This window comes from Drosophila bipectinata, chromosome 3L (genome assembly GCF_030179905.1).
Source record: "Drosophila bipectinata strain 14024-0381.07 chromosome 3L, DbipHiC1v2, whole genome shotgun sequence".
Classification (NCBI taxonomy): Eukaryota; Metazoa; Arthropoda; class Insecta; order Diptera; family Drosophilidae; genus Drosophila; species Drosophila bipectinata.
In genome coordinates this window covers 65494-78397 of record NC_091738.1, presented here as the reverse complement: position 1 = coordinate 78397, position 12904 = coordinate 65494, and the positions used below count along the sequence as shown (strand labels likewise).

The 12904-nt window shown below is 41.0% G+C and overlaps 6 protein-coding genes across 8 annotated transcripts; 2 read left to right on the top strand and 4 right to left on the bottom strand.

Moving 5' to 3' along the window:
* Positions 1-73: 73 nt before the first annotated feature.
* mrva (minerva) lies at positions 74-2464 on the bottom strand. Its single transcript, XM_017235588.3, has one exon. The coding sequence runs from the start codon at positions 1944-1946 to the stop codon at positions 510-512; it is 1437 nt and encodes a 478-aa protein (XP_017091077.1). The 5' UTR covers positions 1947-2464; the 3' UTR covers positions 74-509.
* A 260-nt stretch (positions 2465-2724) lies between these two features.
* Positions 2725-3230, top strand: LOC122321031 (uncharacterized). Its single transcript, XM_043209994.2, has 2 exons — positions 2725-2886; positions 2945-3230. The coding sequence occupies exons 1-2, from the start codon at positions 2762-2764 to the stop codon at positions 3105-3107; spliced, it is 288 nt and encodes a 95-aa protein (XP_043065929.1). The 5' UTR covers positions 2725-2761; the 3' UTR covers positions 3108-3230.
* mus312 (mutagen-sensitive 312) lies at positions 3028-6971 on the top strand. 2 transcript variants are annotated; one of them, XM_017235581.3, is made up of 4 exons: positions 3028-3168; positions 3253-3770; positions 3831-4826; positions 4887-6971. In XM_017235581.3, the coding sequence occupies exons 1-4, from the start codon at positions 3107-3109 to the stop codon at positions 6773-6775; spliced, it is 3465 nt and encodes a 1154-aa protein (XP_017091070.2). In that variant the 5' UTR covers positions 3028-3106; the 3' UTR covers positions 6776-6971. The 2 variants fall into 2 exon arrangements, with proteins under 2 accessions (XP_017091070.2, XP_017091071.2); XM_017235582.3 differs by having other exon boundaries at positions 4892-5066.
* A 729-nt stretch (positions 6972-7700) lies between these two features.
* Positions 7701-8270, bottom strand: wrm2 (wurmchen 2). The gene has a single exon (XM_017235591.2). The coding sequence runs from the start codon at positions 8268-8270 to the stop codon at positions 8097-8099; it is 174 nt and encodes a 57-aa protein (XP_017091080.1). The 3' UTR covers positions 7701-8096.
* On the bottom strand, positions 8044-9171 carry wrm1 (wurmchen 1). 2 transcript variants are annotated; one of them, XM_017235589.3, is made up of 3 exons: positions 9014-9171; positions 8506-8851; positions 8044-8444 (listed from the first exon to the last, which is right to left on the bottom strand). In XM_017235589.3, the coding sequence occupies exons 2-3, from the start codon at positions 8797-8799 to the stop codon at positions 8277-8279; spliced, it is 462 nt and encodes a 153-aa protein (XP_017091078.1). In that variant the 5' UTR covers positions 8800-8851; positions 9014-9171; the 3' UTR covers positions 8044-8276. The 2 variants fall into 2 exon arrangements, with proteins under 2 accessions (XP_017091078.1, XP_017091079.1); XM_017235590.3 differs by having other exon boundaries at positions 8506-8846; positions 9014-9165.
* Positions 9172-9392: 221 nt separating this feature from the next.
* eco (Establishment of cohesion) lies at positions 9393-12705 on the bottom strand. Its single transcript, XM_017235583.3, has 2 exons — positions 9838-12705; positions 9393-9778 (listed from the first exon to the last, which is right to left on the bottom strand). Exons 1-2 carry the CDS (start codon positions 12549-12551, stop codon positions 9574-9576), a joined length of 2919 nt encoding a protein of 972 aa, XP_017091072.2. The 5' UTR covers positions 12552-12705; the 3' UTR covers positions 9393-9573.
* Between the last annotated feature and the right edge of the window lie 199 nt (positions 12706-12904).

Genomic DNA, 12904 nt, shown 5'->3' with positions numbered 1-12904 from the left:
AATGCTACCAATATAGAATGAATGAGATAAACATACATACAAGCATAGGTTCCAGTAACACACATATAATATATACAAGGTAATTTTTTATTTTTTGCCCAAGGCGCAGAAGTCTTTATATTAAATGTTTCTTTAACTTTTGTGATTTTTGGATATTAAGTTTAATTTTTAAAACGTTGACACAAAACTGCAATAACTGTAACTGTAATAATAAATTGTTCTAAAAATATATCGCTTAAAATAGTATATAAGCCGACCGGATCAGTCTTAAATCTTGGCCAATTTAAGGATGATCCGGGCGTATTGTATATCCCCATTCTTGGTTGGCGAAGAATTGCAGTTAGTAAATACCGATCATCACACATCATCATCACATCGTGGGACAAGACCAGGGCGTTTCAATACCCGCAGAGAATAACATTACAACCGATAATAATCCGATCTGCGGGTACGTTCTCCGTTCGCTGCCCCTTTTGTTCCTTCCTTTACTGTTTACTGATTCATCCATTCTATTCAAAGTTCTGATAATTTTCCGCACTGACAAAGCTCGCCCTCTGCTGGGGCGTCATGTTGAGATTACCACGTTGTTTTTTGTTGTACCCCCAGATAACTCCGGTGGCGATTAGGGCGACGGTCAGCCATCCCATGAAGAAGAGTTGTACCCAAGTGTGGTTTTTGCCGCTGTGATCCACGATGATGCCAGCGATAATGGTGATCACCGCCAGGCCGAGATTCTGGATCGATTGGCAGAAGCCGTAGGCAGTACCAAGCTGATATTCCGGAATGATGAGAGCCACAAGTGGCCACAAACTGGCTGCCAACATTGAATAGGAGAGGCCCATGATGATCATGCCCACATACGGCGTCAGCTGGGTAAAGGTGAGCAGCGCATGGGCTCCAATCGTGGTCAGTGTGGCTGTAAAGACCCACGTTACATTCCTGCCCAGCTTATCGATAATAAAGCCAAATACCGGAGACGACACGGCCGCAATCAGATAAACTAACGAGTCCACGGTATTCGCCTCCTTTTTAGTTAAACCAAAGCGATCCACAAAGAAATTCTGTCCTAAGGCAATAAATGGAAAGATAGCCACATAGTATGCCACACAAATGATTGAGACCATCCAAAAGGGCGCCTTGAACGTGAATATGTCGGTAAGCTTGGGTATCTGGCCGGCAGGATTGCTGTTTCTCTGAAGAATCCGTTCCGCTCTTTTGTCCATCCAGCCGAGAATCAGTGCACAGATCAGCGACATTACGCATGTCAAAGTAGCCAAAAGCAGCACAACTCCCAGAGCTCGATGTCCTTGATAAAACTTACTGACATAATCATAGATTGGTTGCATCACCCAGAAGTTAACCGTGCTACCAAATCGGGCCACCGACAACTGTAGGCCGAAGACCATGTTAAGTTCTTTGCCCTTAAACCACAGAACGGCATAGCTGTTTTGCGCCACAGCGAGTGATTCTGCTCCAATACCAAATATGAAACGTCCTAGGATCATCAGCCAAAAGGCGTCAAGGATTCCACCGCTCGCAAAAAGTAGCTGGCCAACCAACAAGATCAACATGTAGATGACCGTTCCCAGCCGGATTCCAAACAGTCTGTCAATTAAGAAACCACCAAGAAAGCAAAGAACCACATTGGGCCACGAGTAGATCGAATAGATCAAGGAAAACTGCGTTGTAGAAATCTTAAGATCCTCCTTAAAGTGATCTTGCAAAGCACCCGGATTATCGTAGCAGAAGTAAGAACCAAATCCAAGTAGGCACATAAAAACTAAGGCCATGAATCGGTGGCTTTTGCTTGTGGGCATGCAACAGCCGCCGGAGGGTAGAGCGAGCTCATTATCCTGTCGGACGCCACGCCCCGGTCCCTGCTGACCGCCTCCTTCTTCTTCATTTTCCTCGTTGGCCACAATGCGTTCCTCGTCTTCGCGCGCCATCGTTACTTTCTAGATCGCTGATTTATCCAGTACTGACCACCACTCCGAAAAGGGCGTATTAAAATATGAATGATTTATCGAGTTTGGAAAATTTTTTCTTGTTGCTGCTGATTTCTTTCAACAGTTGTTTTCGCAGTTTCTGCGAAATATGGATTGTTGTGTGGTCTCTTTCCCGTTGTGTGTATGAGTTGAACTCTTGTTTTTTGATGTGGCTTTGCTTTTTATTATCTGGCTGGTTTTGTTTTTGTTTACTGTACTTAGGCTAGTACCCTTTGTCTAATGCCGTTGTTGGTATAGTTGCTGCGTGGGCTGTCGTTGTAGTGGTGTATCAGTTATCAGTTTCACACTCCACTTAGAGCTTGGTTTCGATTTTGTTATGAAAATGCGCAGTGTTCCATGCACACGGAACTGCACTTTATAGATGCTCGAATTAGATTGAAACTATATGGTTTCCAGCGGACAAATAATTATAGTTAATTACGCATATACGTTTTAGTGTTGCAGACCGTTTTGGGGTATGAGTGTTGGAAAACTGAAATGGACAGGTGCAATATAACAGCTGTTAATATAATAATAATACCATTACAAAAGTAAAATAGTTTAATAAAAAAAATATTGATTTAATAAATAACATATTTATGAATTTATTTGTTCATTTTAATCGTTCGCATCCACAGATTTGTTTAGTGTGCTACGCTTTTTTTACTTTGTAAAGCCTGGCAACCCTAACAGAACACCGGTTTGATTGATTCTGAACTCTTATCCCATCGCGTCCAAAATGTTTGTACTTATATAATTTCGAGATAAATGCAGTAATGGATTCTATTAATACCTCTAAACGGAAGCCCAGACGCACTTTTGGCACTCCATCCTACGCGTATCGCAACCGATTTGCTTATGCACTATTAGCCGCTGGAACAGTGCTCTTCGGAATTTGGAAGTAAATATAAAAATAAATTCTAATGTAACTGATGCTAAACACGTCTTAACCATAATAGTTTGACTCCTATTCAACGCATTGCCAACAAAAAACTATCCGAGGCTTTGGCTCAAACGGAACAGGAACGGGATAGAAAAGGGCTCTTCGAGTTCGCAGCTCCGCGCACTTCTCAATTTATCAAGGACGCGATCAAGGAGAGTGAGGAGCAGAATACCAAATAATGGATCGTAAGACGCGGAAGGCCAACTTCCAAAAGTTGCAACAAGCTTCAGGCAAACTTCGGTAATTCTACTTCAATATGAAGTAGTGGATGATCAATAAAATAATATTATCTAACATAAAAATTTGTTTTTTTTTTTACCGAAGATCGACACGCAATAGCAATGCTACCTTAAGTTTGTCAAACTTTTTTGCAACACCCGAGGATCCCTCTGAGGGTAATCCTTCAAAAGAGAAGGCTTCTCCCATTCCCATGGATATTGATAATTCTTCCTCCAAAATCATACCAATTCGAGCAAGCAACGTTTTTGAACACCCTGGTCCCAAACCCAAAAAGGCACCCAAGCTCAAGGGGAGTACTTCGGGAAGCTCTCGAAAGGGAAGCAGTCGCAGCAAAAAGCAACCCAGCATTAGACACTTCCTTCGAAACGAAAAAATGTTTTCAGAAGTAACAGCTCAGCATTGCATTGCAGACAACTTTAGCCCGGACGACATCGAGATGGCCCTGGCGCTGTCCAAGTCTGAGGCTAAGAAGCAAGAAGGACTAAGCCCAAATGATGAGGAGGACGCAGTGGTTGATTTCGTTGAAGTTAATTCCGAAATATCCACAGAGAAAATTCGACGAAAGCTTGAGAAATACGGTTTTCGCACGGCGAGAAAAGAAGGTGAGTCAAATTAAGTAATATTTTAATTTGCAATGCTTAGATTTTTTTTTTCGTTTACAGATTACAAGTCCCTGGCCGTCCTTCCTGTAGTTGCTACCAAATTGAGCAAACGTAGCAAGTGGGCAAATAAATTCACTGCTCTGACTCTGCGAAATCCCAAAGTTCAACAAAAGAAGTTGGAGGAAAAGGTATCAAATTTTTTGGCGCAGCAAGTACAAACCAATGAATTACTTGAAAAATCCCGTTGGATACCGCCTTATGATTTAATAAGCTCATCCCTTTTAAGCTTAAAACCCCACGCCAACTCGCATATCCTTCATGAGCCAAGCGAAGGTAGTATACCTGATATGAGCTTATACTATGTAACCGAATTAATGGAAATTAGTTATATGCCTGCCAATCACCTGTTAAAAAATTGGAATGCAATACAAGGAAGAGACTTGTCCCCGGAACGTGAGACTTCAAAATGTCGCCAGCTAAAGAAGCAATTTGATTTAGTTTATATAGAACTGGAAAAACATTTTGAAGATCAGTTAAAACTAGAGCAGGAAGTAGGCAACGAGCTAAATGAACTGGAAAAGCTAGTCGCTGAAAACATGATCGAGGGTGGCTCGAGGATGGATGCTTCCTCGACCAGTAGCAGTCCCTTGAAAGAACCGCCAGATAAGCGACCAAAAATAGTGAAAGAGGATAGAGAAAATAAATCTTTAATTTCAACTTGCTCAGGTGCTCCAAGCCAAATTACACGATGCACTTCTCCCGACCTCTTTGCCGATTCAGATGAGGAACCTGATGTAGCAACTGCAACTGTTTTAAATAAATCTCAGAATTTTAAAAAGTTTTGCGATAAAGACCTCAATAATTTTAGCGAAAATGAATGCTTAATTTCAGAACCTATTGAATCCTCTTTGTCAAATGAAGCCCCTGATGTTAAAGATTTTTCTCTAAAAGTCTACAAAAATATAAGCCTTAGTGAACCCTCACCTTTGGTGGAAGAGTTAGAAGACTTTTCACAAATCACATCTTATGAAATATTTTCTAGTTCTAGTGATGAAGGTAAAAATGTTGATGTTATAAAAATGTTTTTTAAATATTTATATTACGTTTTTTTTTTAGTAAAGACTGTTACAAAAGTTACAGAAGAGAAAAATACTAGTGACGATAAAGGAAACATTGATTATGCAGCTTTTCTAAATCACTCTTTAGATGATTTAACTGATATAAGCAAAAACTTGAATGAGGATAATCCGGAATTAAAGGACAATATTAGAGTCTTTGATGAAAGTAAAATTTTAACTGTGGATTCAAATGACGAAAATGAATTCTGTCCTATTTCGCAAGAACTGTACATGAAATATGCGAAAATGGATAAACAAGCTTCTTTGGTAGAAGATAAAGAGGATATTTTTTTGGATTTTGAGAGCGACTTCCACAGCATGGATAATTTATCATTCCAACTGGATAAAGTTCATTCCAGTTTAAACGACACGAAAGAAAGATTTAGTGAATTAAATTCAAGAAACTCTTTAAAAAGGAATGTTAGCTTTTCTAACGATCAAAGCTTCAAGAATCCGCTTAACTGGAAAATAAATTCCCCAGTAAAGAATGGAGTTCCATCACCATGTGAATATTCTGATGCTAGTATTGATTTGACCCTAAACAATAGTGATGAAAACGAGGCGATCTTACTCTCCGATGAGGAAATCAATTACTCCATTTGGAAGGCCAATAAATCAATAAAAATCCAAGATTTTGATGAAGCCAGTTCTGACAGTTTCTCTTCGCCTATTATTAAAAAGAGTGCACTTCCGCACTTTCAAACGGAAGATGATCTGGATGCCTTTCTTATGGATTTTCCGGGGGATAAGAGAGGATCAAAAAGTTCACGATCGCCAAACAAGAGCATTTTAAGTAAGGAGCGCGCTGAGTTTGGTATTCTTGATGCAGCTCCATCTCAGCCTTTATTTCTTTCGCAAATTTTGAGCCCCTCCAAGCAGCCATCGCCTTCTTATAATGACATCAACTGGTCAGAGGCCTCGTTCTTAGATGAACCAGTAAAGCCTTTAGCCCGCAAGAGCATTCATAAATTTGATGATCTTTTCAATAGAGTTACTCGTCCGGAAAGTGAGTCAGACAACGACTTTGACGAATTTGATCAGCTCGTGTTCCAAAAGTCTAAAGATACAACAGATTCCATGCCCAATGGACTAGATAGTTTGCTTATAGGTGAAATTAAATTACCTGGTATTTCGGGAACTCCAAAGAAAGATTCTTTTAATGTGCAGCTGGAGGTTGAAGGAAATATGTACAACGTACGGGCTTGTCCCACGCCCAAGCCAGATTTTGCCGCCTTACCAGAGGCGCAGATTTTGCAACAACTGTACAACTATGGCATGAAGCCTCTTAAGCGAAAACAGGCGGTCAAAATGCTAGAGTTTATATACAATCAAACCCATCCAATAATGCAGGCAACCTTTGCTGAAGACTTTCCACCCAGGGAAGCGCCTTTGTTTAGGTCTAAATCTTCCCCAGTGATAAAGGATATTTCTAAATACTGTAATTACTTCAGTGAATCAACCCATGAAGCCTGCCTTACACCAACTGAGACGCGAAATAACTTTAAGTTTAAGAATGCCACTGGAGAGGAACTTCTACGCTTTTCGCAATCCATGACACCCAGCCTCTGCGACGATTTCGAGTTTTATGTTTTGCAAACAAACGTCACCAAAAAGACTTCGCAGCCACTGGTGCCACTGCACATTGCTTGGCACAATCTTCTTTGCGCAAACTCCCACCTGTACGAAAGTGTTCTCATGTACGAACCCATTGATTTGCAGGAAGTTTATTTGCACCTCAAGCAGATGGGCCACCGTTTTGATCCCAAGGACCTGAAGAGTTTCTTTGACCGCCGTTGCATAATATTTCGCTATGACTTGACTGCTCCAGGAAAACAAGCAGAAAGACATATTCAAAAGCACCCAAAAAGGGCATCAAAAAAAAAATAATTTTCCTTCCATAATAGTTTATACTTACTTGCTTTGTATTTATATAAACCCTCGAATGCACTCTACTTACATTAAGTTTATTTAAGTAAGATTATTAAATTGGATTGTTGTATAGCTTATTGCGCTTAAAAATAATTATTTTTGAAATTTTGTTGTAAAATTGAGAGATAGAAAATATATCTAACAATTAATACTAACAAAACACGAATAGTTTTGAATGTTTGAATTTAAAATACGGTTAAGCCGATGAATAAGCTAGTTACAAGCGGGACAAGTAAACTATGCAATACCCTCTATGACGAGCGTCTATGACATGGAATTTTTATGGCTGCGATTGACCCACTTAAACTCAGATTATGCTATTGAGTTGTATAAATATGTCCACCAACTGTGGCTAGACAAAATATATATTTAGTTTTTGCTGGTAAATTTCAGAACATTCCTTACATATTTTCAGAATTGTAGCGACAGACCAGTGATCTTTAATTTATTCTTTAAAGTTTTGCTAAATCGGCGATGACCTGCCCAAGAAACCGAAGGAAGAGGGGAATACTATTGTTTTTCAAGTTGAAGATGCCGAATAAGCGTCTGATCTGAACAAAAGATTATCCGATGAAAAAAAAAACTATGAATGTCGACAACTAAGCTTACTCTAAGGGAGAAAAACAAAAAGAAAAAATGCAATTTTAAAATCAGGAGAAAAACCGAAGTACATCCAAAAACGGGTGGAATCCATTAGGTTCACGTCGATGTCTGTCATCGAATTATGTTCCGGGTCCGGCTGTTGGTCAGATATATGAAATTTTGTCTCGCATTTGTTTAATGAACTATGTTCTAAAGCAGACATTTACTTATCAATCTCATAGTGCCTTTAAATTTAATTAGAACTTACTTTCCGTTGATTTCAATACGATAGTTAATGAAATTCGGGGTTATACATTTGAGCTTTATTTAAAGTTGTCTAAAAAGAAATATATAGTTCAAAACGGAACGAATACAAATGTATAGAGTTTGCATATACTGAGAGTTACAAATATTGGATTTTTAAGTTTTTTAAATTAAAAGAGTAACGAACATTGAATTACAGTTGTATCTTACAACACTAAGACACTTGGACGGCATATATATTTCTCGGGAAGGCACATTGGTTTCAAATGGAAAATGAAAACGGCTTTTTGTACTGTATGCGAATTAATTAACCATGGGTGCAGATGGTTAGTAGGTGCTTACAGACTAAAGGGTTAGCGAGGGATGGATATTGAAAAGCAATTTACTACATTGCCGGAATGTAAATATATAAAAAATAAAATGGAGAACTCGATTAGGCATAGCTTATCTCGTGCTCATATGTCTTCTCGCGTAGGTCGTCATTGTCCGGCAGGGCATGGTGGCGTAAACCACACAAACGCGGACCATAACGCAGCATGATGATGATCACTCCAACTATAAAAAGAGCCAAGGCGGCCACGGCTGGGTAAAGGAAGTAGAGAGCCATTGCTGATTAAATATCGCTTTCGCGCTTTTGCAACTCAACGTATTCTTCGCGTTGGCGCTGCTGGTGTAGGGTGCGGCCCTCGGGGCGTGGTGGACGCTGATGCTGATGAACGGGCTCCAAGTCGTCAACGCCAATGACGACGTCGTCAGGGAACACCTGCTGGTGCGTGGTGGGCTAAAGAGAATAAGAGTTTTTAAGCTACTAAAACATCACCAAAAAAATTATGAAAACATACATGAAAACGTTGAAAGTATGAAGCTTCTTTAAGCTCGGTGAAATCTAGAGGTGGCTGCTTGTGTGGTGTGGCGGACCAAATGGAAACTAACCAACGGTTTCCCGTATGCCTGTCCTGCCAGTACTTTCGATGCTTGGAGCAGCAGCCAAGGATAATGTTCAATATGATAATAGAGCCTAGAATAACTGTGCAAATGGCAATGGTCACATAAAAAGGTGAGAAGTTGCCATAAATATGCCCGGTGAAGTAGGGATTCTTTTCGTACGCCTTACGCTCCTCTTCGATTGTTGACATAGCTTTTATGGATGGGGTGGTACTTCAAGGGTTCCACTCAATACTTTCTGCTCTGCAAACAAAAGAACAATGGTAGCCTAAGAAACGTTGTTGCAACCACCACCAAGCCACTTACAGAACCAATTTGTCACATTGGGCGTGGCGGCGTCATTTAAGCAATTGACCAGCCTCGAAAGCTATCATTCATAAAATAATGTATTTCGATTAAACTTACCACATGCACACTGTTTCCGTTTCGGAATGTTGGCGCAAGTCCCATTCAGATATAGTAAGTCGGTTTTATTCATAAATTTCTACTACTTTACAGCAACGAAAACAACGCCCAAAGCCTGGCTCACAAATCTAGAGATGAACCACAGTTCTATAACAAAGATATCGATTGCAATTTGAATTTATCGATTTGACACGTTGTCTGTTCTTGGGACAATCTCGATACATTTTGAAAATCTTAAATTTACTTTTAACATAGTTCTGATTTTACAGAATCCTATTTTTTTAACAGAAAAATCGTTTAGTTATGTATTAAGATTTAAAGAACTTTACCTACCTCTTTTACCAAATACGTCTGAAATATTAGTTGGTTTTAAAACACATTTATCAAAAACAAATATATCAAAATAAATGTATTGCATATTATTGGAGACATTCGGCTCCTCCATTGAAAACAAAGAAATTATATCCAATCTCGCATTGAAAAAATTAAAAACTATTACAGGTCTGAAATTAGAAAGTAATCCAGCTATTCAATAGCCATTTTGCTATGTGTTTTCCAGGTCACTGATCGTAGGTAAGGAAGTTATCCAAACCGGTAACCTTCCGTGCTAAAGCTCGTCCATCATCCGTTGGTGTACTAAAAGCTATGTGCTCCATCAAAATTTCTTGGCCAAGCACTGTGTGACACTGAACGGCTCGGAGTAGTTTACTGGCAATCCCGCAACGTCGGTGCAAAGGAGAAACCCATATTCGGGATACACCGCATCTAAAAGAATCATAAAAAAAATTTAACAAAAATAAAAATAAAAAAAAACATGTTCATACTTAGCCTCATAGGTCTCCTCGCTAAAGTAATCCGTCCCATCGACGTGGATGAAGCGGTGGGCCTGGGATAGGGGCTGCACCAGGCAGAATCCCACAATTTGCTGCTTACGTACAGCCAGGAAGGCCACGAAAACCTTCGGCACAATATAAGACGAGTATCCTAGCTCCTTGTCTACCACACCGATGAGTTCCTTGAGCCTATCCAGCCGAGCTAACGGTGCATTTTCGTTTATGCGTATAATCCGAGCGTCACTAGACCAATCAGGGTAAACGGCTACAATATCCTCATCTATCCAGCCCTTAAATCTCAACACATGAATCGAGTTATGATAGTCGCGGTGCAGCTGCTCCTCCTCCGGCTCGTGAACAGTGTAAACTAAGCCGCACTGTTGGCATTGCCTTGCCCCAAAAGCTTTCTGACCAGCGTCGATCTGGTACTGATTGGTTCCACCAGCTGCCGCCATAAGTAGTTTTGTGTAAGTTTCCGGCCTACGACGAGTTGATGGTTTTATAACCGGCTGCAATCGCTGCGTAAAAATTGGAAAAAGCTTAGGCTGGATCCCAGCTTCATTTCTGGAAGGTTCTTTTTGTGTGGATTGAAAACCATGTGATTCTGCTTCTTCGTGAGGTTCTTCCGTATCTATTGGTGAATCCAACGTTTCCACTTGAGGCAAATCCGTTGGCTCGGCCAACATACCCGCGAGTGCTGCTTCCTCGCTATTCACCACCATGTACAGTTCATCTATTATTTTGTTGGCCTCCTCTTTATGATTATCAGGATCTTCAATAAAAATCCTAAAGTTTTCCTCATTGCAGATGTTGTTACTAATGAGGAACTCCAATAAGATTTTCTGCTGTTCGATTATCTGAGGGTCATCAGTTTGAAAGGGCAATCGGTCACGAAAGGCAGAAAATGGATTAAAATCGGCTTCAACCAAGGGTTCAATATACTCAATGACTTTTGGGGCAGTCTCCGTATCCATGGGCTCAGATTCGACAATATCACCGACCACCGAGTCATCTAGATTCTTAAGGATCGCATCTACGGTGGCTTGTTCTGCGGAGAATATAGTTGCTGATTTCACTCGCACTCCTCTCGGCTTTCGGCGTGGAGCCTGGATCAATGCTATCTTTCCCTGACTCACGCTGGCTCGAATATTGTCCGTGATCTTGACCTCCATGCAGGTGCTACTCCGGCGTCCCGATTTGAAGAACTTTCGCTTGCTTAAGTCCACGGTCTCCGAAGCAGGTGAGGTTTTGGGGGCTTCGTGGCGAATCAGCGGAATGATCGGCTCCATAGCCTCGAGTTCTATGCTCGTCTGCTTTGTCTCCTCATCGCTGAGGTCCGAGAAATCGTCCTCGATCTGCTGCCATACGTTATTATTGTTATTAGCATCGTCAGCCGATATCACACTGAGCGGTTTTGCCATCTTAATAGGATCGCGAGCATTTCGAAGGATTTGATGCACTTCCTCTACTTTTGCACGCTCTTCTTGCTTAGTCGTTATCAGGTTTCTAAGCCTCTCGTTGTTAAGCGATTTGAGGATGTGATTCAGATCGGTGTGGGCCATTCGGTTAAGCAATGGTTTTTTTCGTATCTTGTGATGTACTCCCTTGTTAATATTCAAACGATGTCGGGAAGTTGGCGACGTCCGAGCCTTCGGTTTCACTATTTCATAACGCTTTGAACTTTTGGGAGTGCTGACAGAGTGCATGGTATCTGAAGGACCGGATTTTCTCTGAGAATAGAACGACATTGTAGGAATGCTGCTCTCGAGGTTTAACTTTGGCAGCTTGCTCTGTGGGGATCTTGAGTCAGAATCACTAGAGGTTGGAGTCATAGCAATGCGCTTTTGAGTTTTTTGCGCCCTCAAATCATTCTCCGTATCCAGTTTTGGTATCTCGAGAAATAATTTTGGACTATTACTGCGACTTTTGATGATCTCTGGGATACCTTGAGCTGTTTCAATAACACATACGGAAGATTCACGGCTGCTCTTAGCAAACCGAGTTGAAGAATTTGATGTTTGGGTTTCCACGGCAATACTTTTCACCTTTCCTGCCTCCTTATTGGCACTTTTCTTAATTGGTTTCAAAGCTGATTCCAAGGTATTAGCCTGCTTTGAAGGTTGGATCGAGGAATCCTTGATCACAATCACCCCGTCCTCAGAATACAGTTGTTTTTTGAAGGCACGCGTCTTTCGTCTACTCGACCTTCTTAGTACAACATTTGGTGAGGATTCGACTTCTGAGGGCGACGACATGGAGGAATCCGCTTGCTGCTTGTGATTCTTTGGTGTCTTTGGACTGCTGTTGTGACTACTGCTACTGAAGCTGTTCAGACGCATTGTCGTAGTAAATAAGAGCGGCAGGTGCTCCTCGGTTCCAGCCACGACTACACCTCCATCTTCTCCTTCTTTTAAGACGCCACGAGTCAATCTTTTGTTCTCCTTGTTGGTTTCTGGGCTGCTGGAGTTCCCAGAGCTTCCTTCCGACTCGTTGGGCACAAAAAGGCTCCGCCTGTCCCTGTTAACAGCCGCGTGAGGCTTTAAAGGTGAAACGCCAAGTGTATCCGTGTCTCCATTCTCCTCGTCAGGGATCTTTCGCAGTTTGGAGACAAGACTGCTAAATAGTTGGCGCTTGCGTTCCGAGAGGCGCGGCGTTGCCGTGCGGGTGGGGCGATGTGGGTGCCCACTACCCGTCGGCGTTTCCATTTTTTCTCGCTATGTTTTCAAATTTATTCTTAAATTTGTCCAAATATTGATAATCCCGCTTTTTTTAGCTGCCTAGTGTTGCGATCGACGTAACCAAATACTTATTTCGCGCCTGTTTTCCAACACACTTTCGCTTAATAGAACGTTGATTCGTAACTTCATTCCTAACAAGGAGAAGCGGGATTCATAAGAGAGAAGTAATTTCATAGTTACTTCCTTCACACCTCTGTTAATATTCAAAACAATATATTAAAAACGAATAAAACCTTTGAAATCGAAATAATATATATTAGCATCTAGTGCTGAAAAGAGCCGTAAAAACATCGATAAAGAGAACTGAAAAAAACATCGAA

Bases quoted from the DNA above. Each gene is read 5' to 3' on its own strand.
- mrva (XM_017235588.3), bottom strand. From the start codon at position 1,946: ATGGCGCGCGAAGACGAGGAACGCATTGTGGCCAACGAGGAAAATGAA.
- LOC122321031 (XM_043209994.2), top strand. From the start codon at position 2,762: ATGGATTCTATTAATACCTCTAAACGGAAGCCCAGACGCACTTTTGGC. The intron at 2,887-2,944 runs GTAAATATAAAA...TAACCATAATAG, and splicing joins GTGCTCTTCGGAATTTGGAA to TTTGACTCCTATTCAACGCA.
- mus312 (XM_017235581.3), top strand. From the start codon at position 3,107: ATGGATCGTAAGACGCGGAAGGCCAACTTCCAAAAGTTGCAACAAGCT. The intron at 3,169-3,252 runs GTAATTCTACTT...TTTTTACCGAAG, and splicing joins CAAGCTTCAGGCAAACTTCG to ATCGACACGCAATAGCAATG. The intron at 4,827-4,886 runs GTAAAAATGTTG...TTTTTTTTTTAG, and splicing joins TTCTAGTTCTAGTGATGAAG to TAAAGACTGTTACAAAAGTT.
- wrm2 (XM_017235591.2), bottom strand. From the start codon at position 8,270: ATGGCTCTCTACTTCCTTTACCCAGCCGTGGCCGCCTTGGCTCTTTTT.
- wrm1 (XM_017235589.3), bottom strand. From the start codon at position 8,799: ATGTCAACAATCGAAGAGGAGCGTAAGGCGTACGAAAAGAATCCCTAC. The intron at 8,445-8,505 runs GTATGTTTTCAT...TATTCTCTTTAG, and splicing joins CATACTTTCAACGTTTTCAT to CCCACCACGCACCAGCAGGT.
- eco (XM_017235583.3), bottom strand. From the start codon at position 12,551: ATGGAAACGCCGACGGGTAGTGGGCACCCACATCGCCCCACCCGCACG. The intron at 9,779-9,837 runs GTATGAACATGT...TGATTCTTTTAG, and splicing joins GAGGAGACCTATGAGGCTAA to ATGCGGTGTATCCCGAATAT.